The sequence below is a fragment of the Lottia gigantea genome, assembly GCF_000327385.1.
Source record: "Lottia gigantea unplaced genomic scaffold LOTGIsca_87, whole genome shotgun sequence".
NCBI classification, from domain to species: Eukaryota; Metazoa; Mollusca; class Gastropoda; family Lottiidae; genus Lottia; species Lottia gigantea.
In genome coordinates this window covers 890443-916934 of record NW_008710867.1, presented here as the reverse complement: position 1 = coordinate 916934, position 26492 = coordinate 890443, and the positions used below count along the sequence as shown (strand labels likewise).

The 26492-nt window shown below is 34.6% G+C and overlaps 3 protein-coding genes across 3 annotated transcripts; 1 reads left to right on the top strand and 2 right to left on the bottom strand.

The window, feature by feature from the left end:
* Positions 1-13382: 13382 nt before the first annotated feature.
* Positions 13383-21272, top strand: LOTGIDRAFT_197574 (hypothetical protein). The gene is made up of 8 exons (XM_009067922.1): positions 13383-14573; positions 14982-15141; positions 15369-15457; positions 15993-16150; positions 16489-16602; positions 17301-17446; positions 17996-18116; positions 20641-21272. Exons 1-8 carry the CDS (start codon positions 14423-14425, stop codon positions 20761-20763), a joined length of 1062 nt encoding a protein of 353 aa, XP_009066170.1. The 5' UTR covers positions 13383-14422; the 3' UTR covers positions 20764-21272.
* Positions 21273-21731: 459 nt separating this feature from the next.
* Positions 21732-22862, bottom strand: LOTGIDRAFT_169629 (hypothetical protein; the record flags this gene model as incomplete). The annotated part of the gene is made up of 1 exon (XM_009067921.1): positions 21732-22862. The coding sequence occupies one exon, from the start codon at positions 22860-22862 to the stop codon at positions 21732-21734; it is 1131 nt and encodes a 376-aa protein (XP_009066169.1).
* A 905-nt stretch (positions 22863-23767) lies between these two features.
* On the bottom strand, positions 23768-26110 carry LOTGIDRAFT_93565 (hypothetical protein; the record flags this gene model as incomplete). Its single annotated transcript, XM_009067920.1, has 6 exons — positions 23768-24549; positions 24802-24921; positions 25058-25265; positions 25548-25732; positions 25864-25974; positions 26047-26110. Coding segments are annotated over 6 exons (1470 nt in total), but the record flags the coding sequence as incomplete, so codon positions are not given.
* Positions 26111-26492: the final 382 nt, after the last annotated feature.

The following is a 26492-nucleotide window of genomic DNA, read 5'->3' as shown; positions in this document are numbered from 1 at the left end:
TTATTTGTACGAATATACTTCAAGCTATTTACATTGTATTTTCAACTTGTCAACAAAATTCAACTTTAGTCAGGTAACAAATTTGTTTATTCTGAATTTTTTCTGTTTTTCAGGTTTTTGTTAGACTGTGAAGCTTAAAACTTTTTACCAAATTGATTTATGAAGAGAAGTAAGAAAGTTATAGTTAATTTAGAACTTTACGCGTCATAATATTGTATATCACGTAAGTAGCCATTTTGAGAAATTGAGTATAAAAGTAAAATGGCTCTCAATTGCTTATGAATGAATATATTTGTATGATTTTTGTACAGGATATTCCAAATACATTGTAATGCAAATTGAAACAATAAAATAATTTTAAGCTTCCATGCAGACGTCAAAAAAAAAATATTTCTGCAGTGTTTAATTTGTACGAATATACTTCAAGCTATTTACATTGTATTTTCAACTTGTCAACAAAATTCAACTTTAGTCAGGTAACAAATTTGTTTATTCTGAATTTTTTCTATTTTTCAGGTTTTTGTTAGACTGAGAAACCTAAAAATTTTTACCAAATTGATTTATGAAGAGAAATAAGAAAGTTATAGTTGATTTAGAATTTTATACGTCATAATATTGTATATCTATCGCGTAAGTAGCCATTTTGAGAAATTGAGTATAAAAGTAAAATGGTTCTCACTGGCTAATGAATGAATATATTTGTGTGATTTTTGTTCAGGATATTCCAGATATATTGTAATGCAAATTGAAACAATAAAATAATTTTAAGCTTCCATGCAAACATCACAATAAAATTATTTCTGCATTGTTTAATTTGTACAAATATACTTCAAACTATTGTATTTTCAACTTGTCAACAAAATTCAACTTTAGTCAGGTAGCAAATTTGTTTATTCTGAATTTTTTCTGTTTTTCAGGTTTTTGTTAGACTGAGAAACTTAAAACTTTTTACCAAATTGATTTATGAAGAGAAGTAAGAAAGTTATAGTTGATTTAGAATTTTATACGTCGTATATCACGTAAGTAGCCATTTTGAGAAATCGAGTATAAAAGTAAAATGGTTCTCACTCGCTTATTAATGAATATATTTGTATGATTTTTGGACAGGATATTCCAGTTATATTGTAATGCAAATTAAAACAATGAAATCATTTTAAGCTTCCATGCAAACGTCCAAAAAAAATTATTTCTGCAGTGTTTAATTTGTATGAATATACTTCAAGCTAATTAATATGTATTTTCAACTTGTCAACACAATTCAACTTTAGTCAGGTAACAAATTTGTTTATTCTGAATTTTTTCTGTTTTTCAGGTTTTTGTTAGACTGTGAAGCTTAAAACTTTTTACCAAATTGATTTATGAAGAGAAGTAAGAAAGTTATAGTTGATTTAGAATCTTACGCGTCATAATATTGTATATCGCTTATATAGCCATTTTGAGAAATTGAGTATAATAGTAAAAAGGCTCTCACTGGCTAATGAATGAATATATTTGTATGATTTTTGGACAGGATATTCCAGATACATTGTAATGCAAATTGAAACAATCAAATAATTTTAAGCTTCCAATCAGACGTCAAAAAAAATTATTTCTGCAGTGTTTAATTTGTACGAATATACTTCAAGCTATTTACATTGTATTTTCTTTAAGGCCTATTGTTTGATTTAAATTAAGATTTTAATATTTCAAATTGTAATTTCTTTCAGGGTTTGGGAAATAGGAAGAGTATGTAAGATCTGTAATGTTATTTGGCAAGGAAAATTATGTTAAAAACAGTTAGAAACAAGGTGTCAACAAAGAGGACTCAGACAATTCTGTCCCTGTGTAAAATGATTCAAACAAACGTGATTAAATGGGACAGCCAAAGCACGGCCAGCTTTATTCCTTAGGAGATTTTGCACAAACACAACAAACATTACAATATTTATTCTTTAATCCAAAGACAGGCCGATATTTGAAAACTACAGAATACATTTATTCACAGAAAAAAAGAACACGTTTCTGTCCATAGACAATAAATTTTTCACTAAAGCGTTAAAGAGGATATTGTGTCTGTCCACAGATATGTCTCCATTTCTCATGTGGCTGGTTCTCTTGTCCTCGAATCCTCGTCAGCTGAAATGTTTCACTGCAAACAACCAAACCAAAGTTCCGCTACACTACAATTCTAACATTAAAATGGTAAATTTCGGCTATTCGCTACAATTTAGCTTATGACGACCGTCTGGTATTTTGAAATTCTGGTCCCTGGTGATGTGTTAGCCCTTCATTTACTCTCAAACGAAGTTATGAAGCTGGTATGTACGTTTTAAATCAGAAATTTAAAAAATTCGTGACAAAGTCAGCCATTTTGTTTACACCGGAAGTCACGTGTTAGAATACTGCAATAGAAACCTTTGTTTGACAACCAAGACTACCGTCGAATCTTTTTATTACCGACTAATTTGCGCTGTGAGTTGTCTCCCTTAGAACATGATCATCCAGACACTTACACTTATTAAATCTGCAGTTGTGATAATCAAGACTAGATGTAAACAAACAAAATGGCTGACTTCTTCACGAATTTTTCAAATTTCTGATTTAAAACGCAAATGCCGGCGTTATGACTTCGTTTGAGAGTGAATGAAGGGCTTAACAATCACCAAGGACTAGAATACCAAAAGATCAGACAGTTGTCATGAGCTGAATTGTAGCGAATAGCGGAAATTTGCCATTTTAATGTGGCTTTTGTGCATTATTTCTCAGCAGTCAGCCATTTTGTTTACACCGGAAGTCACGTGTTAAGAGTAGTGCAATAATTTACTTTGTTTGACAACCAAGTCTACAATGTGCGTCTTTTTACTACCGACTAAGTTGCGTTGTGAGTTGTCTCCCTTAGAATATGATCATCCAGACACTTACACTTATCAAATCTGCAGTTGTGATAATCAAGACTAGATGTAAACAAACAAAATGGCTGACTTCTTCACGAATTTTCCAAATTTCTGATTTAAAATGCAAATGCCTGCGTTTGAGAGTGAATGAAAGGCTTACGCATCATCACGGTCCAGAATTCCAAATGATCAGACAGTTATCATGAGCTGAATTGTAGCGAATAGCGGAAAATTGCCATTTTAATGTTAGAATGTGCCTTTTTTTGCATAAAATTTCTAAGGAGTTTGTGTTTTACTTTACTTGATACTTATATTTATTCAAATCTTTTTCAGGTGATTCTGATATTAACAATATGCCAACAGATACAACTGAATCTAAATTTGTATTTGTAATGTAATGAATAAAAATTTGTTACAATTTTAACCCTTATGTCTGATTTGCTGTGTTTATAATAACACTTTATATAGTGTTACCCTTAGGCTCTGGAGTTTGCTTTAGCTAGCGAGGATGACAGGAAGGGTATGCACTCTCCTTCTGGGAACTTTTGTTCTACCTCTATGGCAGTGTCGGTCCTTTCGGAGAGTGGGTTTTTTATGTATCTTAGGGTTGGAGTGCTGTGTAGGAGCCACAGAACTGTCAAAGACAGTTCAAACAATTATTTTCCCTATATAAAATGATTCAGACAAACATGATGAAAGGGGGCGACCAAAGCAGGATCAGCTTCATATCTTGGGGGCTTTTGCACAAACATAACACACATTACAATATTTATTCTTTAATCCAAAGTCAGACTGTTATTTGAAAACAACAGATTACACTTATTCACACAAAAGATAACACGTTTCTGTCCATAGACAATAAATTTTCCAATAAAACGTTACAGAGCATCCTTGTATCTTCATCCATTTCTCACGTGGCTTGTACATGGTTCTCTTATCCTCGAATCTTCGTCAGATGAAATATTGCACTGCAAACAACAAAAACTACCCCATAATTCAAACATTAAAATGGCATATTTCAGCTATTCGCTACATTACAGCTCATGACAACTGTCTGGTCTTTTGGAATTCTGATCCCTGGTGGTGGGTTAGCCCTTCATTCACTCTCAAACGATGCTAGAACGCTGGCATTTACGTTTTTAATTAGAAATTTGAAAAATTCGTGACAAAGTCAGCCATTTTGTTTACACCGGAAGTCACGTGTTAGAATACTGCAATAGATAGCTTTGTTTGACAACCAAGACTACTGTTGCGTCTTTTTACTACCGACTAAGTTGCGTTGTGAGTTGTCTCCCTTAGAACATGATCATCCAGACACTTACTTATCAAATCTGCTGTTTTGATAATCAAGACTAGATGTAAACAAACAAAATGGCTGACTACTTCACGAATTTTTCAAATTTCTGATTGAAAACGCAAATGCCGGCGTTATGACTTCGTTTGAGAGTGATTGAAGGGCTTAAAAATCACCAAGGACTAGAATTCCAAAAGATCAGACAGTTGTCACGAGCTGAATTGTAGCGAATAGCGGAAATTTGCCATTTTAATGTGACTTTTGTGCATTATTTCTCAGCAGTCAGCCATTTTGTTTACTCCGGAAGTCACGTGTTAAGAGTAGTGCAATAATTTACTTTGTTTGACAATCAAGTCTACCTGGTGCGTCTTTTTACTACCGGCAAATGAGCCGTTGTAATATGGAGTTCTCCCCCTTAGACCATGTTTTGAATTGCTCGGATAACACTAATAAATAAACAGTAGCGCTGGTGTGTTTTGTTTTGGGAATAGCGTGTTTGCTTCGATGTTTTTAAACCAAATCATTTATTTTCTTGCTTTTTAGGGACTCTAACACAACAAATCAAGCAATAATCAACGCCCTGGACCCCTAGAAAATACGAATTTGGCTTTGAATGACGGGTAGGGTAGTGAAACTCGTAGGCGTGGTCAGTTTTGAAAGGTAGGAAACAGCCGACTCCAAATACATGATTATCCAGACATCTTTACTCACGAAACCTGCAGTTTTGATAATCAAGACTAGATGTAAAGTCACGTGTTTGAATACTGCAATAGATATCTTTGTTTGACAACCAAGACTATCGGTGCGTCTTTTTACTACCGACTAAGTTGCGTTGTGAGTTGTCTCCCTTAGAATATGATTATCCAGACACTTACACTTATCAAATCTGCAGTTGTGATAATCAAGACTAGATGTAAACAAACAAAATGGCTGACTTCTTCACGAATTTTTCAAATTTCTGATTTAAAACGCAAATGCCGGCGTTATGACTTCGTTTGAGAGTGAATGAAGGGCTTACGCATCATCACGGTCCAGAATTCCAAATGATCAGACAGTTATCATGAGCTGAATTGTAGCGAATAGCGGAAAATTGCCATTTTAATGTTAAAATGTGCCTTTTGTGCATAAAATTTCTAAGGAGTTTGTGTTTTACTTTTCTTGATACTTATATTTATTCAAATCTTTTTCAGGTGATTCTGATATTACTAGAACTATGCCAACAGATACAACTGAATCTAAATCTGTAATTGTAATGTAATGAATAAAAATGTGTTACAACTTTCACTCTTTTGTCTGATTTGCTGTGTTTTAGTAACACTTTATATAGTTTGCTTTAGCTAGCGAGGATAACAGGAATACCTCCTTTGGAACTTTTGTTCTATCCCTATGGCTGTGTCGGTCCTTTCGGAGTGTGGGTTCTTAGGGTTGGAGTGCCGTGTAGGAGCCACAGAACTGTCAAAGAGGACAATTATTTTCCCTATATAAAATGATTCAGACAAACATTACAATATTTATTCTTTAATTCAAAGTCAGACTGTTAATTGAAAACGACAGATAACATTTAATTACAGTGTCCATACACAATAAATTTTCCATTAAAAAGTATATGTCTGTCTGTCTGCCATAGATATATAAATATGGATATGACTGTGTCCATAAGAATTAATTTTCCACCAGACGGTGTAATTTGTCCTTTGACTGCGACTGTATCTTCGTCACATGGCGACGTCGTTGGTTCTCTTGTCCTCGAATTTTACTCAGTTGAAATGTTGCACTACAAACAACTAAACAAAGTTTCGCTACACCATACTTCTAACATAAAAATAGCAAATTTCGGCTATTCGCTACCATTTAACTCATGACAACCGTTTGGTATTTTGAAATTCTGGTCCCTAGTGATGTGTTAGTCCTTCATTCACTCTCAAACGAAGTTATAAAGTTGGCAATTACGTTTCAAATCAGAAATTTGAAAAATTCGTGACAAGGTCAGCCATTTTGTTTACACCGGAAGTCACGTGTTAGAATACTGTAATAGATAGCTTTGTTTGACAACCAAGACTACCATTGCGTCTTTTTACTACCGACTAAGTGGCGTTGTGAGTTGTCTCCCTTCGAACGTGATCATCCAGACACTTACACTTATCAAATCTGCAGTTTTGATAATCAAGACTAGATGTAAACAAACAAAATGGCTGACTTCGTCTCGAATTTTTTAAATTTCTGACTTAAAACATAAATGCCGGCTTTATTACATCGTTTGAGAGTGAATGAGGAGCCTTCCCATTACCAGGGACCAGAATTCCAAAAGACCAGACAGCTGCCATGAGCAGAATTTGTAGCGAAAGCGTTAACTAGCTATTTTGATGTTAGAATTATGGGGAGGCGGACTTTTGTTTTAGTTGTTTGCAGTGCAACATTTTAAATGTATTGTCTAGGCACAGAAACGCATTCTTTTTAGTGTGAATAAATGTAATCTGTAGTTTTTAAATATCAGTCTGACTTTGAATTAAAGAATAAATATTGAAATGTGTGTTGTGTTTGTGCAAAAAAAACCCAGACAGGAAGCTTAATCATGTTTGTCTGAATCATTTTACATAGGAAAAGAATTGTCTGAGCCCCCTTTGGCAATTATGTGACTCCTACTCGGCACCCTAACTCTAGGATACATAGATACTCACATATTACTATGTTGAGGCACTCTGAAAGGACAGACATAGCTCAAAGGTTTCTGAGGGGGTTGGCATATCCTTAAAATTGTAATATTGCAAGCTTGGTGGAGTTATAATTCATGGACCCATTTAGCTTGGTTGAATCATATTGATCACATGACAAACCAAGTTGAGGACAAAATTCTTAAAACTGCCAAACAAAATATGGTCTAAGGGGGGTAACAACATTTAATAATATCATTTCAGACAACAGTTAACTAGTTATAAAGCAGAATTATACAAAAAAACGCAATATGTGGGATTGTTTAGTACATTAAAATATTTATGTAGGATTTGAAATATACAGCTGTTTTATTATGTGTTTTGAAGATTGTTTTGTGCATAGTATATGGGAAATTTATTACAAATACAATATGAATAATATTACACACTTACCTTTAAATTTTCTTCAAACCTTGTGGTCTTGAACTCGCATAGCTGGACGACGATGGCGGACGAACGCGTTAATCGATTGAGCCATCGCACTTGACTGAATACTGCTTGTCGACTTAAAGATTATATGGATTGATTTTATAGAAAAAGATATAAGAAAATGCGGACCGGTTGTTCTAAGAGACTGGATATCTGAGTCTACTCGGGCTAGGTCAACTGGTGAACACTATGCACGTGCTTTTCACGGTAGCTCAGTCGGTTAAACTGTTGATCTCTCATGTCTATTTTATGGTCGTGGGTTCGAATCCTGGAGTGAGAATTGAATTGTTGTGATCTAAAGGAGATCTTTACTTATTAAACCACATCCACTTGAGGCTCATGAAGGCAACTAACACAATACAAAATTGAAATTGGGTCGGCTTTCGTCAGTAAAAATTCCATTCTCCTTGGAGAGATGTTCGGGATGAGATATATTGAATATAAAGCATAATGATCTGAAATAAATTCACAAAAGCGTCCAGGATTGGGACTCTGATAAACAATCTCTTAGATCGTAATCATGGTGGATGAGCGGCCTAAGTAGTTATAATTTAAACGCTTACGATGTTAGGGGTCGAGGGTTCGATCCCGGTTATTCTCTTACAGATTTTTATAGAATGTAAAAGTATATATAGACTTAATTGTCCATCAAATCTAGCGACCGTGGTGGCCAAGTTGCTAAGGTGGTTGAAAATTCCGCTGGAAGGGAAAGGATGCTAGTTCAATACCCACTGGTGGCAGGTAGGATTTTTCTTCTATTAAGACACGAAGTTACGGTTATATTCGATAAATAATTCACCAATTTGTCTGACTGGATAGCTCAGTGGTAGAGCGTTGGTCTGACAATCAGGACCTGAGGGTTCGAATCCTTTGGTGGCCAGGACTCTAAGATTAATATAACTAATTTTATACTATTTAAAACTTGAGGTTACAGTTATAATGGATAAAAATTCCAAGATTGTGTTCGACTGGATGGCTCAGTGGTAGAGCGTCGGGAGAACACGGTTGAAATAACGTCAGCCATAGAATGGACTAACATCCTCTAGAAACTTAGGTGGGTTCGAACCCCACGGGGAAATCTAGTTGTGAAAGATTTTCCATAGTGGGCACTCAAAACCACTAGAATCTGCTTTGGACGTCTAAAATACTTTAAAACCGAAAGTTGGGTTTGAGTGGGAATCGAACCCGGGTCGTTTGAACGATAGAAAAATGTAGGGAGGGATGAACAACTCTACGACCACGGCCAAAATAGGTGGGATTTAAACTGGTGTTCGTAAGTAATATTTAAAGTTCAAAGTCACAACCTACTATAGTAGTAAAATAGTAAGTATCTTCCTCTCTCCTTTTAGAATCTTGGAGGGACCCGGGCACCAGTTTGCCCCTCGGCTCCCCTCCTTGTCTCTCGTTCTTCAGCTTTGCCCCTCGTTCTATCTATTGGTAGTGTCTTGCCTGCGGCAGGCCCAACGTGTCAACTGACATCTTACCTCTAGAGAACTCAGGTCTCTCATATTAGAATGAGAGAGAGAACATGAGACAGTGGCTAAAAGCCTCTGGAGATTTACCTGGGCTCGAACCCTCGCCGTCGAAACAGAGTTCTAGCCCAAGTCCACCATCCATCCATCTAGGCCATAGAGACCCGTTAACAAACCACGAAATTTAAGCTCTTTTAAATGATTGTAAATCAATTATAAGATCAAAATAGTGAGCTTAACATCATCGGCTTCAGCGGGATTCGATCGAGGATCGTCAAGGTCTCAAGCAGCCTCTCTAACCTCAGGGCTACGACGGGCACAGCATTTGAGGACGAAATTAACCATTTTATATGTGAACTTTCATAATAAATTGTCAAAATTGTGCTATAGTTGCCCTGATAGAGGTTCGAACCCTTGATTGCAAGTCGGCTGACAGAGCACTTTGTCCACCGTGCTATCGAGACGACGAAGAACTTATGCTGATTTATCTATATAACGTTACAACCATTAGAGTAAATGCAACGTTAAAATAAATGAAAATATCTTGTCCGGCGTTCGAACCCGCTTTGTTTCACTCCTGGGGGAAACGCTCTAACCACTGAGCCACGGAGACAGACAAGATCAAGTGTTATTTTGTCGATATAGATAAAGCCCTTATCAAATATTTAATAAAAAATATACTCGACGTGGGAATCGAACCCTCGATTATCAATTCATATTGAGATTTGACTGTCGAGTCGATGGAGCCATTGTGACATATACGGAAGATGGTCCGAATAGTATACTAAACTCTTGTTCTTAGTTCTCTGCAATGCAATATCGCTTTCTGTTTTAATATAGACTTTTAATCTTAGCAGTCATTCAGCCAAGTGCGATGGCTCAGCCGGTTAAACTGTTCGTTCGTCGTTGATTATTGCGATGTGGGTTCGAGTCCACAAGAAGCCAAGAAAAGAAACAAGGTAAGTAAAAACTTAGATCATTCTTATAAAACATTACCATTACACACACAATAACTTCATAATAATAACATAACACTCTGCATAAACCTAAAATAAAAAAAATATAACTCATAAAATAATATCCAACAACATTATAAAAATGCAACAATACCTGATATCACCTACGCACAAGACAAACAAAATAAATAAGCGGGTTTTGTACTTTTCAACCATCAATAATTAAAATTTGAAAAAAAACATTTTTTGCCAAAAGTACTATTTTTCCCGTCAAATGTTAAATCTTCGATGATTTCCAAGTTAAATGATATTTATCCTTAAACTCGCTGTATTTATCGTAACACTGCACGAAATGCACGTGCTGGGGCCATTGTGAATATATATCACTTGACGCAAATTCTCTACAACATTGTTGGCAGCATTCCAGTAGACTCTACTAAGTCTGTATTAAGAATGTAGACAGAAATAAATATTCTTTGCAGTAGTTCAGTCTGTAGCGAGCTCAAGAAAAAGATAAAATATCATGATCACCCGAGTTCGAACCCCCGTGTTATGTATAGCGAATATTTTTGTTATTAGCTTGCAAAATATGATAAAGAAAAACCTGTTTTTACAAATTTGGGAGATTCTACCAGACTAGATTGAGCCATTTCCACAACAAAAATGGCTGTATTAATGTTTTTGAATGTATAATAAATCAAAATAGTTTAATAGCAAAATGTGCCAGAAGAGATTTGAACTCCTGACCTCTTACCGCGTATGCGCACGTGCAAACAACCAGACTTAATCTATTCAATGATACGACGACCCGGGTTCAAACCCCACGTAGGGGGTGTTTTACATTCGTTCAAATGGCTTGCCATATAAGATAAAGAAAATTTATTTTTTACAAATTTGGGAGACTCTACCCGTCAGGACTTAGCCATTTCGGTGATAAAAATGGCTGTACTATTGTTTCTGAATGTATAATAAATCAAAATAGTTTTGTAGCAAAATGTCTGCTTAAAGAGATTTGAACTCTCGACCTTTCATCTCTGACCTCATGTGCGCACGTGCAAAAACCTGACTAAATTTAATCAACGATATGACGATCCGGGTTCGAACCCTATATAGAGAGTGTTTTACATTTGTTCAAATTGTTTACCATAAAAGATGAAGAAAGCATATTTTTACAAATTTGGGAGATGCTTCCAGACATTACTGAGTCATTTCGATAATAAAAATGGCCGTACTAATGTTTTTGTATGTATAATAAATCAAAATAACATAAGCTCTTCAAATTATAAGAATACATTTGTAAACAAAGGTTCATCTTACGACAGCGTCTAACGCATTTGCAAGTTATAATCGTGCAAAGATACTCTTTATTGGCATATGTACTGACATGTGACCTAAAAACTGACATACCTATTTACATATGATCAATTAATTGTCATATTACCCATATAATTGTCATATGTATTGACATGTCATCATTAAGTTATAATTTCATAGACATGCGGTCCATAAACAGACACTTAATGTGACCTACTTATAAAATGCAAGTGTATTTAGATAATACTGCCGTGCACACCAAATTTCATCATCAACAATCCTAATTATTATACAAGATGAAGAAATATTAGCATAGATTGCATTAACATAATAAGGAGATCATATATCTGTAAAAATTGACAAATTTCATGGTTGCATAAAATCTTATTCTGCAAAAAGGTTGCCATGTTACTTTAAAAGCCTTAGTAACAAGCGACCGAATTTGTATGAAATGCGAATCAGTTTAAATAGTAACGTTCTATATACGTTTTATTTCAAGGGAAGTAATTCTCTCCAATTTTATTTGACCACTGAGACTACTTATGGATTTTTTTTAAAACCTAATTCTAGTCGATAGATTAAATCAGTATCAAATCGGCGATCCATAATAAGTCTTCGGAGTACTGTAATTCGAAGCAATGCACGGAGGTACATTGAGTACCTCTCAAAATAAGAGAATTCCCCTTGGCCCCTTTCATTCTACGACCTCATCTGACTCTCTCTAGTCCTTTTTTCTCTGCTTCCCTCTGAATGTCTCTTCTCCTCTACCTTCATTACAAATGGCTGTATCTCCTACGTTTTCTCTTTTATCTCCTGACTGCATCTCCTCCCCCTGGCTGCTCATTTCTCTGTACTTCTGCCTCTTCTTTCCCTGACGGCATCTTCTCATTTCTCTCTACATTCTCTGGCTGCCTTTTTCCCCCTTCTTCACACTGCATGTCTCTACTTCCCTCTAACCGCACCTTCTCTACTCTCCCCTAACTGTCTCTTCTGCCTAAACTCCTCTATCTCTACTTTCATCTGTCCACCTCTTCCCCCTTCTTCACACTGCATGTCTCTACTCTCCCCTGACTGCCTATTCTCCTCTATCTCTTCTTTCATCTATCCGCCTCTTCCCCTTTTTCTCTGCCCGACAGACATGGTCGATAATCTTTGCCAACGAACGTGATGACGATGGAGAACTTGCCGGAGACGAAACTCGTGAATATTGAGAGTGATAAAATGGTACACCTTTTAGATTACATTTTGTTTTATTTTGGTATTCATATCAATGTTTAATGAAAGTGTCAAAAGTCTCCAACCGTGAAGGTCATTTTTTGATGCGATTTTAAACTGTGGACTCGGACTTTTGATGATCAGAACTCCATACGCTTGTATGGTATATGTATACCTTTGATTTTAAATGTAAGAACCATGGCAAGGCCATGCTTTGATCATGCATGAAACCTCAAACACCAAATTGCATCATTTTTGTGAAAAGACTGATAAATAATATTTCTATTCAATGTTTGGCTTCAATTAGTTAACGACAGATATTGTTATGCATTTAGGTAAGTTACAATATTAAATAGTATTCTAGATTTCCAAATCAGTTTGCGGTTTGCGAGACGAGACATTTCCTAACATAATATTTATATTTTGGTCATATCGGAATACCTAATGCCAAGTTATATATATATATGAAGAGATAAATGAATGAAGGATGTTATTCTCATATCAAATCATGACGGATATGTGTCGTAACCATAAGGATATTACAATACAAAAATGATTTTGTAAAACAAAACCACTCCTTTTGGCTTTCAATTATTTATATATATACATATAATTTGGCATTAGGTATTCCGATATGACCAAAATAAATATCCGCCATGATTTGACGGTTTGTCTTTCATTGATACGAGAATAACATCCTTCATTCATTTTTATTCATTCTGTGAGTAGCCTACGTGACAAAACTGCGACATAATTATAAAATTGGCACGATGAAACGTAGAAACCTGCACAATTAAACTATTTAGGTTATATTATAGGTCGAGATATGTATATAATATTCGTAAACAAAGTTATCTATCCAATTCTTTCTCCATATTTCATCATCAAAATCGTTGAAAGGTCTCTACGTACGAGTGAAATCAATCATTGAAATAATCATGATCAGTCTTGATACCAACAAGGGGTATAAAATTGCTCATTCTTGTTTTCCCTTATTGCACACTACATGTATACAATTGTTCGTCTTAAAAGCCCCTCATGACCTTGTTATAAGTGAATAACCTACCAGTACTGAGTTGTTTACTGTGAATTAGATAATATTATCAAGTGGTTAAATACACAAGGTAAACTAATAGTTGACATGCCTTACATTATTCTGATTTGTACTGGTCTTTTACGAGATGAATGTTAGATGTTGGAAATATCGTGTAAACAATAATGTTAGATGTTGGAAACATGTTAGATTTTGAAATCATAATGTTAGATGTTGGAAACATAATAATGTATAAATATAATAATGTTAGATGTTGGAAACATTGTTTAAATAATATTGTTAGATGTTGGAAATATTGTATAAACATATCGATGTTAGACGTGGGAGTCATTGTATAAATATAATAATGTCAGATGTTGGAAACATTGTTTAAATAATAATGTTAAATGTTGGAAACATTGTATAAACATATTGATGTTAGACGTGGGAAACATTGTGTAAACAGCCAAATATTATATAAACATGATTATAATAGGCAAGAGGAAGTATTTTAGGAAAAGCCTATATTTTTTTATGTTATTATGTACTTGGCGACCTAAATGTCGCAGGAGATGATTGGACAATCCGAAATTTTATTCGTATTTTTAATCCAAAAATAAACTATTTAATCGCCTAAGCTGTTTGTTTATAAGCAATTCGTCTATTTAATTCGGTCGGTCGGTTATTTTGACATGCATAACTTTCCACCAATGACAATCGAGACACAAACAGCTGACTTTTAATGAATGACGTGCGTATACTGGATAATGGTAAATCAATTAGTATGTCAAAACAAACCGATAAGAAAAGTTAAAGTCTGGAAATCGGACGGAATTTAGTCTTGCTTATTTATTAAATGTGAATTAATTGGGATACATAACATGATTTCAATATATTTGGAACTTAATTTGTGAAAAGTGAGGCTTTTAGAGATTCTGTGTATTGACAAATAATTATCGATTGTTAAACCTTCTTATGAAAAAAAATGGCGACGATCTTGCCAGCGAATATTCTGGTAAGGAACAAGGATCAGTCAACGACAATGGAGCAATTGTGATGTTTACTATTCATAAATTTTATTCTTGTAGTATAATTTGTACATAAAGAGCACCTCTACAAACCAAAATGGTCGAAACAACGGGGAAAAATGGTAAATTCGACCCCGTTTCATACAGACCAAAGATAAAAGCCGAACACCTTGCCGCAGGATTTTTAGGTGGTGTGGTTTCTACCTTCGTTTTACACCCTTTGGATTTAGTTAAAATTCGTTTTCAAGGTTTGTTATTTTAATTTATACTATGTTTCACTCATGGGTACCCATCGATTGCTCGTAAGAAGCCTAAAAAGTTGGGAATTAAACAGTAAATTCTGGCCTATCCTATATTTAGAAAGGTTGCGTCATCACCTTGATTAAGTGGTAGCTGTATTATACCGGTTGTCCTCAATGCCTCAAGGGCATTATATAAAATTTTATAACCTTTAAAATATTAATAATTAAAACTATGTTAAAATGATTGTTAAGACAGCTTTATCAAGTCTTGATCTTATATAGTTAATAGGAAGTCTTTTCTGCTGATGAAAAATAGTTCTCATTGTACACTATAGAATGTAAATTCTCATTTCATAAGGCATGTATAAATGTAGCACATCGATCTTAAATCATATTTGTTCCATTTTCTTTCAGTTAATGAAGGTTTCAATGTGGCAGCATCGCGGCCGCAGTACCATGGTATTTGGCACGCTATCAAATCTATTAAAAAGTCACATGGTTTCGGGGGGCTCTATCAAGGTGTTACACCCAATGTATCAGGAGCTGGCCTCTCGTGGGGTTTTTATTTCTTATTGTAAGTATAACAAAATTTTACTTCTACCAAACTGTTCCCTATTGCATACTCTAATATTATGTGGGATATATTCTTTTAAATTGAAAAAAACTTGAATGGATTAATCTCAACCTTGGATGGAAACTCCCATACATGCGCTTGTCCTATCAAAATGGTGTAGTGTTCAATTTGTTCAGAAGAGCTCATTGCTATATTTGGGTGATAACATTTAGTAATGTCCATTGCAGCTACAGTCAGATAAAAGATTATTTACAAGATGGAGACAGTAAAAAGAATTTAGGTCCAGCCAAAAATATAGCAGCTGCAGCAGCTTCAGGTGAATTTACTTTCTCCTTTCTTTAAAGTTTGATTCTAAACACATTCATAATCTGGGAAAGATTGGTAACATACAAAGATTTACATAGTTGCATTTGATCAATAAGAATCAGCACTGCTTGCAATATCACTAACACAGTGGGACATTCATCACTCACAAACTGACTCACCAACTATATAATCCTAAATGTTCTGTCCATTTCAAGATTTCATTAAATTTATAAACTTCATTTACATAATTCCCTTAGATCAATAAGAATCAGCATTGTATGCAATATCACCAATACAATAAGACACTCATCACTTCTAGTGTAATATTCTTTTTCATAGAATCAAAATCAATGACAAAATATCAGCTTTATGATCAAGTGTTACATGTACAAACAAGGATGCACAGTTGGCAAACCTAAGGTAGTGTTAGATGTTTCATGTGGGAAAGCATTGAGTACCTAGTGAACTCACTGAACAAGAAAACAACAATTCTACTGACAGAAGTCAAAGAACATCAATTCTGACCTTTATGGTTTTCCTTGCAGGTTTCGCTACATTAGTATTAGCTAATCCAATATGGGTGACGAAGACTCGTCTGTGTTTACAATATGAAAACAGTGGGTCTTCGGTGGTGCGGTATAACGGTATGATAGACGCCTTGTTAAAAATAGGAAAGACTGAGGGTTATAGGGGCTTATATAAGGTAAGATATCCAAAGAATTATTTGCTAAAGTATTAATGATGTGAACTGCAAAATGAAACCCCAAATCCAAAACAACATGTTAACAATACATTGGTAGCTACTAATGAACTCTTCATTTGAAGATATATGTCCATCATAAATGAGTTAACATAGGTATGGGTGATCAAACTGGTAGAAAAGGATCCTCATTATTCCAGTCAACCCAACTGTAAATGGGTGTGGATATTCCAGAGAATATCAAGTTCCAGTTGACCCAGCTGTAAAATTAGTATAGATAATCCAGAAATATCATGCAAAGATGCTCTAAATTCTATACAGGAAAATATTTATTATTTCAGGGGTTTGTACCAGGTTGTTTAGGTATTTCACATGGTGCAATTCAGTTTATGGTGTATGAAGAAATGAAAACACAGTATAATTTATATAGAAAACAAGATTTAGACCATAGATTAGTAAGTAGATAATCTCTTGATCTCTTATAATCCTAATCCAGCCTTAATCTGGATAACTGTCGGTAATTTGTGGTTTAATTGGACAGATCATCCACTGATCATGAACACACTGGGTGACTAAAGTTAGTCTCATGCTGCTGAAACATGTTTTAGATACAAAGTCTTCATAAGAACAGCTAGTTATGGAAAACGGGTACTAACAATGAGCACACTGACTGACCTAAGTTCATCTCATGCTGCTGACAATTGTTTTAGAAATGGATACACAAAGTTAACATGCTCAGTGAACTGGTGTGTGCTTTAGAAGACTGTTACCATAAATAGATTCCTTCACATTAAATTTACTGACATTTTGGCTGCTTGTTCATGTCATACGTCTAAAAATGGGCTCTTAATCTTGGTAGCCATTTTGAATGTCAGCATTTCTTATCAGACTAATAGAAAATATGCAGAACTTTCTGCCAAAATTCGGCATTTGATCCAACCACCTGTTTTTATCTCAATGATATTCTGTTCTATCTTAAACAAATTGTAAATATTTCTCCAAAAAGGTAACATAAACTGGCCTTGGTCTTCAAAACATTGATATGAAAACAGAGGAATTTCACTTTTCTGCGTTGCTTATATTCTAATTTTGGAAAATGGCCCATCAAGTGTGCAATAGGAGATAACTCCATTTTTTGGCTTTGTATTTTCAGACTACAGTTGAATATTTAAGTTTTGCTGCAGGATCCAAGATGATCGCTGCTGTTTTAACATATCCATACCAAGTTCTACGTTCCCGATTACAAGACCAACATCGGTCTCATACAAATTTACGTAGCGTCGTCAAAAGTATATGGAAGTAAGTATAGTCATTGGTCGAATTGAAAATAAGAATATATTATAAATGAGGACAATCAAATGCGAAGAAAATTACTTTGATACCTGAAGTTCTGATTGGTCTTAAACTGAAATCTTTCTGCGGGTCCATCAAAATCACCTTTCTTAATTGATCCTTCCATGATCTGCGCGAGTCTCAATTTTTTCCCTATCGTGATCATTTAACTTAACAACCGAAGCAAGAAGATTTACGAATTAACTCAAGGCCCGATCATAGATTTGCTAGTAGTGCTCAAACGGTTAGTGTCTTTTTTTGTCTTAGTTGTATTACACTCATGTTAAGAGATCGGGTCATAAGTTCCATGTTAATGTCTCAATTACTTGGTCATTTTGTTTGAGCACTACTTCTTTTGTTATAAAATAATGAAAAGGCAAAAGGAGTCAAAAGATCTTAATTTAATTTGTGGTTCAGATGTTCCAATTTAAGAATTTCGGAAAAAACATAGAAATATCAATTTATTCTGTAATATTAATTTCACCGAATTAATTTTTCTTTTTTTCTTTTCTGCAGGTATGAAGGTTTTAAAGGATTTTATAAAGGGATGGGCATTTATTTGTGGCATGTGACACCGAATATTTGTATAGTGTTTTTATTGTATGAATACATTACGAACTGGAAGCCCTTGCCGATTGTGGCTTTGGAAGAATCTGATATATGAAAATGGTTGTTATATATTTTAATTTATTTCATGTACATAAAACTAATGACGTAACTTAAACTGAACTGTCAAAGAATTACACCATATTAAATACCAAATATTCACTTGAAGGATCATGTATATAAATTAATTGCCTTACAAGACTGGTGCATTTCGGATTTCTATGTGAATGTCTTGATTTTTTTAGTTATTGGAAACCGGTATTCAGCAAAAAGTCACAACACATTAGGTTATGTGTAAGGGCACAAAATTATCTCGTGAATGCATTTAAAATTCCCAAAAGCTGCATTTTTCGATGGGAGCAATAGTTATGCTTTAAATTTACTTTAGTGGGTTGGTTTTAAAATCTACTGAATTGTAACAAAGCATCTGTAAATAACTTTTAGAGTGATTCAGTGGATTATAAAGCTTTCTATCTCTGAAGGAAGGTTGAGATTACCAGAGACAAATTTTTTTATTCAAGATTATGGATAAAAACTTTTCATTTCAACGGCAATATTGATTAGCATTTATAGCATATTCTTTTACAATTTTCGTAAAATAGCATATTATTTAATTCTATTTTTGTAAAGAGAAAAGTAAAACTGCATTTTTTTATTTTTAACCTTTTAGAAGGTGTTTTTGTTTCATACTTTTTCTGATCAAGTTTTTTAGAAATTTTAACATTTTACATTATTCTCAAGGTGAAAACATTTGAAAAATGATTAGAAATTTCCACCATGCTTTTTGGAGATGCTCAAATAATTCAACATAATCTTTTTAAGTCTTTATTATAATAAATTATTACTTTATTGCACAAAGCAAAAAAACAGCCGATTGGTGGGCAAGAAATTGGTTTATGGAGGCAGAACCTCTTTTTATATTTTTGTACAAATGTAAATTGTAAATATTGAAAATGATAAACAAGAATGATGTGAGGTTGTTAAATTTTACTATTAACAGCAATCTGATAAAAATGCATAGCAGGGCATTTGATTGCTTAATTATTTCACTGACCATGAACATATAATGTATAACAAATGCGTCAGATCATGGATAGTAAGTGAAGAACACCACAGAAAAATATCTGCATTTTTATCTGATTGTTTTAACAGTCTCCAGAATAGTTGTGGGCATTTTAAGCTTCAGAAAAAGAGGTGTAAATTTTTAGAAGCATCATATTTCTGAAGGGTTTGATTGCATTTTAGAAAATCAAAAGTCATATTTATAATTGATATTAGCAATGATCTGAGCCGTTCTAAATTTGGAATAAGTATTTTCAAATTGATCACTAAGAAGCTCAAATTCATTTAAGCACTTATTAGATTCCAATTTTTTGTATTATTCCACACTTGCATTTGATATTCATTTTCTTTGCCACTTGCGCCATTTTCATTAAAACAAATATGGAGGGAAATTATTTCAAAGTTATGATAATTGTTTTTGTTGTACTAAAAGCTGATTTCTGTCAGTTGATTGTTATTTATATAAAATGGATACAGCAGATGGTTTTGTTTTGTTTTTATTCACAGTGATAGTAAAAATGCCATTTGCTTTTCACAAACTACAAAGAACAGCTGAGTTTTCTTTTTCTGTTAGGATGCCCTACACTTTGTTTTATGCAGTGACAGGTTTCAGAGATAGGAAAGAGCTTACTTATTCAGCTGGCAGACCACTAACAGGGTCAGATCTAACTACTACTGAAACTTTTGGATTATGAAATAAGGGTATAACATTTCAGACTAGTAGAAAAAGGTTTCAACCTTACTACTATTGGAAAAAAATCATGTTTGCAATACCAAAACAAATAGTATTTCGGACTATTATTTAAAGTAAACAAGTACATGTTGGATATGTCGGCAGTTGCCCGAATTGGGTCTAAATAAAAACAGTAAGATTAACTTACGGATGTTGTCTGTATATCGGGAGGATTATAAATGACTGACATCGACATCTAATCATCCTATTCAACCTTCGAACTTCACAGATCTTGGAAGAGGGTATTCCCAATACAGGTGCCGTTTCGAGATTTTCAAGCAGTCTATTTTATTTTGAGGTATAATAGGTAGTAATGTATGTATACCAGACTTAGATTATGTTACTACCTACCTACATCACCCTAAATTAATATGAACTGGTCGTGTATATGTTTTGAATCGTACCGGAACGTGCACAGTCATCTTAAATACAATACAATGACGTTTCTCGGAAGTTGCTGTTGCTATCGGTAACAGCGCTGATTCTGACGTCAATAACGCACCCATGGAAGAAAGCCTTAATTGTGTTGCATTATTGCAATTCAGAGATACCCTTTTGACGGGTGGGCATACGGAAAACGTATTGGTGGCATTGGACGGCCTACAATCCAGATCCCAACTATTCGAATTTTGTATCGTATTCCGTCATTTCAAACACACAATTAAAAAAAAAACGACGGGAACAATGCCTAGTAAACGGACCCCTTCAAAATTTATCTTTGTACACATACACATTAGCATGTTATTTTTTCAGGTATGAGGGCTGGTATGGTTACTATAAAGGACTAACACCAAATTTATTACGAGTTGTTCCAGCTTGTGCTTTGACTTTTGTGGTGTATGAAAATACTATTACATATTTCAATGGCTCGTCTGTGAAATAATAGTTCAAAACAATTTAGTTTCTACTTTCAAATTAATCCCGGAAAGTACGCTAATAGTAAAGCTTGCGTTACGTTCAACAATTTAATTCAGATTCGTCCTGATTGAAGCTTAAGTATTTTTTGCCGTTTGGGATTCATCTTTAAGTGCGATGGAAGATTCATTTAATTTTTCAACTACATTCCGGGTAGAGTATCAGAAATTTTCATGCTTTCAAAAGCGGCCGGAGGGTTCGTTAGTTAAGCTTTAAATTACGACCCGCAATTTAATTCGGATAGAACGATGGTCAAATTTTATTTCAATAGTTTCAAAAAGGTTTGAAGACGGTTTATGGCTTTAAAATTGTATCTCTGGCAGCACAATTTTAGTACTTGTGTTGCTTCAAAATTCAAAACCACCAAAATTTCATATTTTGGAATGAACAGCGGTGATTGTGGTATAAATGAACTCTGTTATGTGTGGATATTCATTTATTACTTTCAAATAAATTGAATACAAATTGTTTAAAATCAAACTTTTGTCTTGTTATTGTGGCATTGAAAGCCTGGAATTATCCTGACGTTCTAATGAAATGGAAGGTTGGTTCCGTTATGGACATACCTGGCGATTGATTTTCTTTCATGGATTTTCTTTCATGTTATGCCCCTTGAATTCACAACCCCCTAAGAAATTTGATAACTTTTTATTACACATACAAAGAAAAAAAATAAGTTTTTAAATAATTTTATAAAAATAAATATCCATTTATTTACTGTCTGGATAAACAAAACAATGACCTTTTGACCTTTCTTGATCAGTCACTCATTAGGATTCTGCTGGTAATTCTCTTCTAATTTAGTTAATTATGAATTAATTATAGACATGTGAGACAAGCTGGCATTTTTCCAAGTCATTAGAACACCACTACTTTCTATTCATACAAGTATATTAGCATTTTCATTTTCATACATGAGAATAAGGCAACTCATCTTTAAGATTTTTCTTCAGGATGAGATCTCATGTGAAAATAAAGATAACCCTCATGGGAAAAACACATACCACATACATCACATTTGTAAGGTTTCTTTTTAAAATTTTTCTCTTTTTCTTCAGTGTGTATTCTCATGTGTTTTTTCACATATGACTTCCGTAAGAAATGCTTTCCACACACATTACAAGGGTGAGGTTTCTCCCCGGTATGAGTTTTTTTGTGATTGATTAAATCACTTCTTTTAGTAAAACTCATTTCACAAACATCACATGGGTGCCCTTTATTTTTTGCATGCTTTTTCACATGGGTCTTAATAATTGCCAGCTCTGAAAAGTATTCTTTGCAAACATTACATTGGTAATGCTTTTCTTCGGAGAGCAATTTCATATGCTTTTCTAAATGGCTTTTGAGAGTAAAAGTCATTTGACAAACATCACATTGGAATGGAGTTTCTCCAGTATGCATTCTCATATGATTATTCAGATAATGTGGCCTGGCAAAATATTTTCCACAAACATCACATTTGTACTGTTTTTCTTTATGTATAATTGTATGCTGTTTCAGAGTAGTTGAGGTAGCAAAGGACTTTTTACAAACATCACATTGGTAAGGTTTCTCTCCAGTATGAATTCTCACATGATTCTTCAGCTGTGATGCCTGTGCAAAAAATTTCAAACAAACTTCACATTGGAAAGGTTTCTCTCCAGTATGTACCCTCATGTGGGATTTGAGCTTAGGTAGAAAAGTAAAACTTTTCCCACAAACATCACACTTCCAAGGTCGTTCTCCAGTATGTAAACGTTTGTGATAGGATAAATCACCTGAATTAGAATAAGACTTTTGACACAGAGTACATTGAAATGGTCTTTCTCCAGTATGTATTCTCATGTGGTTTTTTATTGAGCGCAACATTGGAAAGTATTTCTCACAAACATCACATTGGTAAGGTTTCTCTGTACTTAGGTTTCTCACATGCTTATTAAGGTCTCTCATGCTGCCAAAAGACAATTCACAATCGCCGCATTTGTAAATTGTTTTGCCATTAAATGCTGATGCTGTAGTCATCAATTCACTCCCTCCACCATCGCCATGACTGTGTTCATTATCATTATGTGTGGTAGCTTGAACCATGAACTGATGTCCACCGTTATCATGGATTTTCATGTGATCTTTCAATTGCGGCAGCTCTGTAAAACACTGCCCACACACATCACAATTGTGCATCTGTACAACCTTCACCACGTACTTCACCAAAATTTTAGCCATGATAATTATACGCCTTATTAACTGTAATAAACCTTCTTGTTTGGCATTCAAAAACACAGTAGAACGAGATGCTTCCGAATCATAGATACAGTACTACTCAACTAACAAACTAACAACTAATGGTAATACAATTTTACGGATTAACTGCCGATTTCTGGAGTGCGCGTACAAACTTGACGAGTCGTTTATTGATCTATACCGGTACAAATTTATACGACTCCGTCAACTTGCGGAATAGTAGTTTGAAGCTGCAAAAGTTAACCACCGAAGGTAGAGCAATATTGACGACAAAAATGAAGCTGAAAAACTACGTTTGAGACCATAGAAGTTATTTGTGGTCAGAAGTTGGTTCAATTTATACGGATTGAATATTTTTTGTTGATAAGTATCAGTGTACCTGCTATGGATAGCCTATAACTCTGTATACTGTGACTTAAACTAGGACTATTGGGGCTTTAAGTACAGGGAATTAAAACTAGGCTACAATCCAAGATCATTAGAGATCTCAGCAAGATAAATCACCAAACCAAGTTTGTATCAAAATCACAATTGTGGCTTCTGTTGCTTTTACTGGCATATTGTGGATGGAAGGTCAAGTGCAAGGGAAATTCCCTTATAATGTTGTGAAAAAAATGCAGATATATTACCTAACAAAGCTTTAATAGTTTATGGGGCAAATTCATTGACATGCCTTAAGATGAATCTTATATAACTAATTTTTTTGTAGCTTAAGATACCAAAAGCTTAGCTGTAAAAATCCGACTTAATCATTTGTGCTTCCAAGCATTTTTCCAAATAATTGATAAGCAGACTGTCGAATGAAAGCGATAAAAAATTCCAAGTGGAACACTGATATGGCTAAATATAGACCAAGCTTTAGGACCATAAAATTGAAGCTGAAGAGGATTGTGCTCGGAACGTTGAGTCTCAAATGTATTGATGGCCCACAATGCAAAGTTAGTCATCAGTAGGAAGGTGACATATTCCCTCCCATCTTTCCTACGCACATGTAAGACATTCGAAGCAGACATTTTCAAGGCGGCCATCATGAAAACAGCCTGCATTGCAGCCTGGATGATCATCAAAAAATTGGTGATGATGGTCAGTACGCCATCTAGTGTATAAATAAAAAACATGGCAGCAACAATGCTAAACATACCAAAAATAAAGAGACCAAATAAGGCGAAGATGATGAGAGTCTGCTCCAAGCCTCCTCTTTTCCGAGAATAATGCAGATCTTTCATCCGACTGGCTGCAAAGATGACCGCAACCATGGAAACAAGGTACATGAAAGATTCAGAAATGTGTCCAAGTAAAGTCGCTTCTGTTTGCAAATGGTCCTGATTGACCAGGACGTAAAACGCAACAAGGGAAACAACTCCTACTACAAACATGAGTATTCCGAGGAACAACCCTCGACTGGATCCTGTACAGTCCACACTCATTCGAGTGGTCCTCATGCTGTCTCCATCATATTCATCATCAGAGACAGATTTCTCTCTTCGTGGACTTTTTCCATATCCCACATTCCTCCACATAATATACAGGATAGCTGTAACAGTAAAAAAAATAACAAAGAAGTTAAAAATGCCAAATATGTGCACTTCACATAACATGATATGAAAAACTTTTATTAAAGAGGTCTTCCGTTTTATGACATCAGTATGGGAAAGGTCCTTAAATATCAATTGTAGTTTTCAACATCATAAAATGCTCAATTTAAGTTGACACATCCAAATTTTGAAATGTGATTTAGAAAAGACCTCATCTAATATCTCCTTAAAATTGCAGTTGATATACCTACCAGCACAGATTAAGCTGTATTCTATGGTACAAGGATAAAGATAATCAGAAGCTCGGTCCACTATTCTTCCCATCATGGCATCCCAATGACAGGCTAGCTCTGGTAGCAAATCATAACGATCTTCCTCTACAAAAAAACCCATAGAATTAGGCACAATCATAATATTAAAATTAACAACCGGAAAAGCTTTTTTAAGAGTTCATATAGCTGAAAATTTATATTCTTCAAGGTAACTAAATACTAAAATGTTACACACCTTTAGCTAAATTAGAATTAGCAATGGAGTTGTTATTGGCATCCAACAAAGGATTTTCTTGCAAATATTTAGCAGTCTTCTGTCTCTCTGACTTCCGAATGACCTGCAAAGTTTCCACGACAATCCCTCGAACCCACACACAAATGTTGGTACCACTCATATGCATCAAACCAAACCTTGCCAGAGATCTGTAGCGGTGGATACACATCTGAAAAAAAAACAGATACCATCATCATGAGGTGAATTAAAAAAGAAAAGAAGATTGTGGTGAAGGGTTCCAACCAAACAAAGAGCCAGCTGTCCCAGCTGTAAAAGGATACCAAGAGGTTGGGCTGAAGATCAGCTGATAGACAAGCTCCTCGAGAACTTGTTAACCTTTCTTACAAATGATTTGGGGACATAAACCATTGGAAAATTATCATGATTAAAAAACATTAGTGCACCCCAATTAGGGAAGCCTTCTTTTGGGTAATAACTGTGCATTATACACACAAATATATGGTAAGTGTACCTTAGAATTTTGAAACACAAAATAGAGCTGGGCAAAGGTAAAGATGAGATGGATTAAAGGCTTGACGGCTTGAACAAGTTCACTGCATGGATCACCTTGGTGATGGATTTCAAAATAATGTCCAAAATTCAACCCACTGTGGATCATGCTGCCAACACCAAATGCTGAAAGGAAAATAAATGGAAATTGATTCACAAGAATATGAAGTAGAAGCTCACATTTTTTAAAATTCGATGGGAGTTTTCTTGTTGAACCTGATGCTCAAGATTGTGGTTTTGAAAAGCAAAATACCTACCCAAAGCTCCCAGTCTGAGATAGAAGCTCCCAGTATGGTGGTTATTGGTTTCATCAAAGGCCACTCTTCTCTTACGTGTTCTGAATGAGGTGGTACTAGCATTAGGGGAATCTCTGTACGAACTGGCTGATTTCCGAAAGGACCAGGTCTTGGATAAGATATTGAAGGACATTCTGTTACGACGTAGGAGATAGACATATACATAGATCAGGAAGAAAATACTGGATATATACAGATACAGGTAAAAAATCTGTAAAAAATAAATAGGGTATGTCAAAGTATGTAAATTGTTAAGGCAATTATGGACAAAATAGGGCCTGCATAAATTGATAATATGATAACAAGACATAAAATATATAAATTGATGAAGAACCAGTACATAATTTATTGAATGTACATAATTTAATAAAGTACATACATTTATTAACAAACTCTAATTCCAAAATATATAGAAACAATAAACATACCTCAAAGAAATAAGGTTTGTTAGGGTTAGTGAAGGTTTCAGCAATGGGCAGAACAAACCCAAGAACTACCAGAGCTATTCCATACAACCCACTCAATCCAACAAACAATTTATCCCTACAAATGTGAAGTAAAATTGCTGACAAAATAGTTGAAAATAGTCA

Bases quoted from the DNA above. Each gene is read 5' to 3' on its own strand.
- LOTGIDRAFT_197574 (XM_009067922.1), top strand. From the start codon at position 14,423: ATGGTCGAAACAACGGGGAAAAATGGTAAATTCGACCCCGTTTCATAC. The intron at 16,603-17,300 runs GTAAGTAGATAA...TTGTATTTTCAG, and splicing joins AAGATTTAGACCATAGATTA to ACTACAGTTGAATATTTAAG. The intron at 18,117-20,640 runs GTGGCTTTGGAA...TTCAGGTATGAG, and splicing joins ACTGGAAGCCCTTGCCGATT to GGCTGGTATGGTTACTATAA.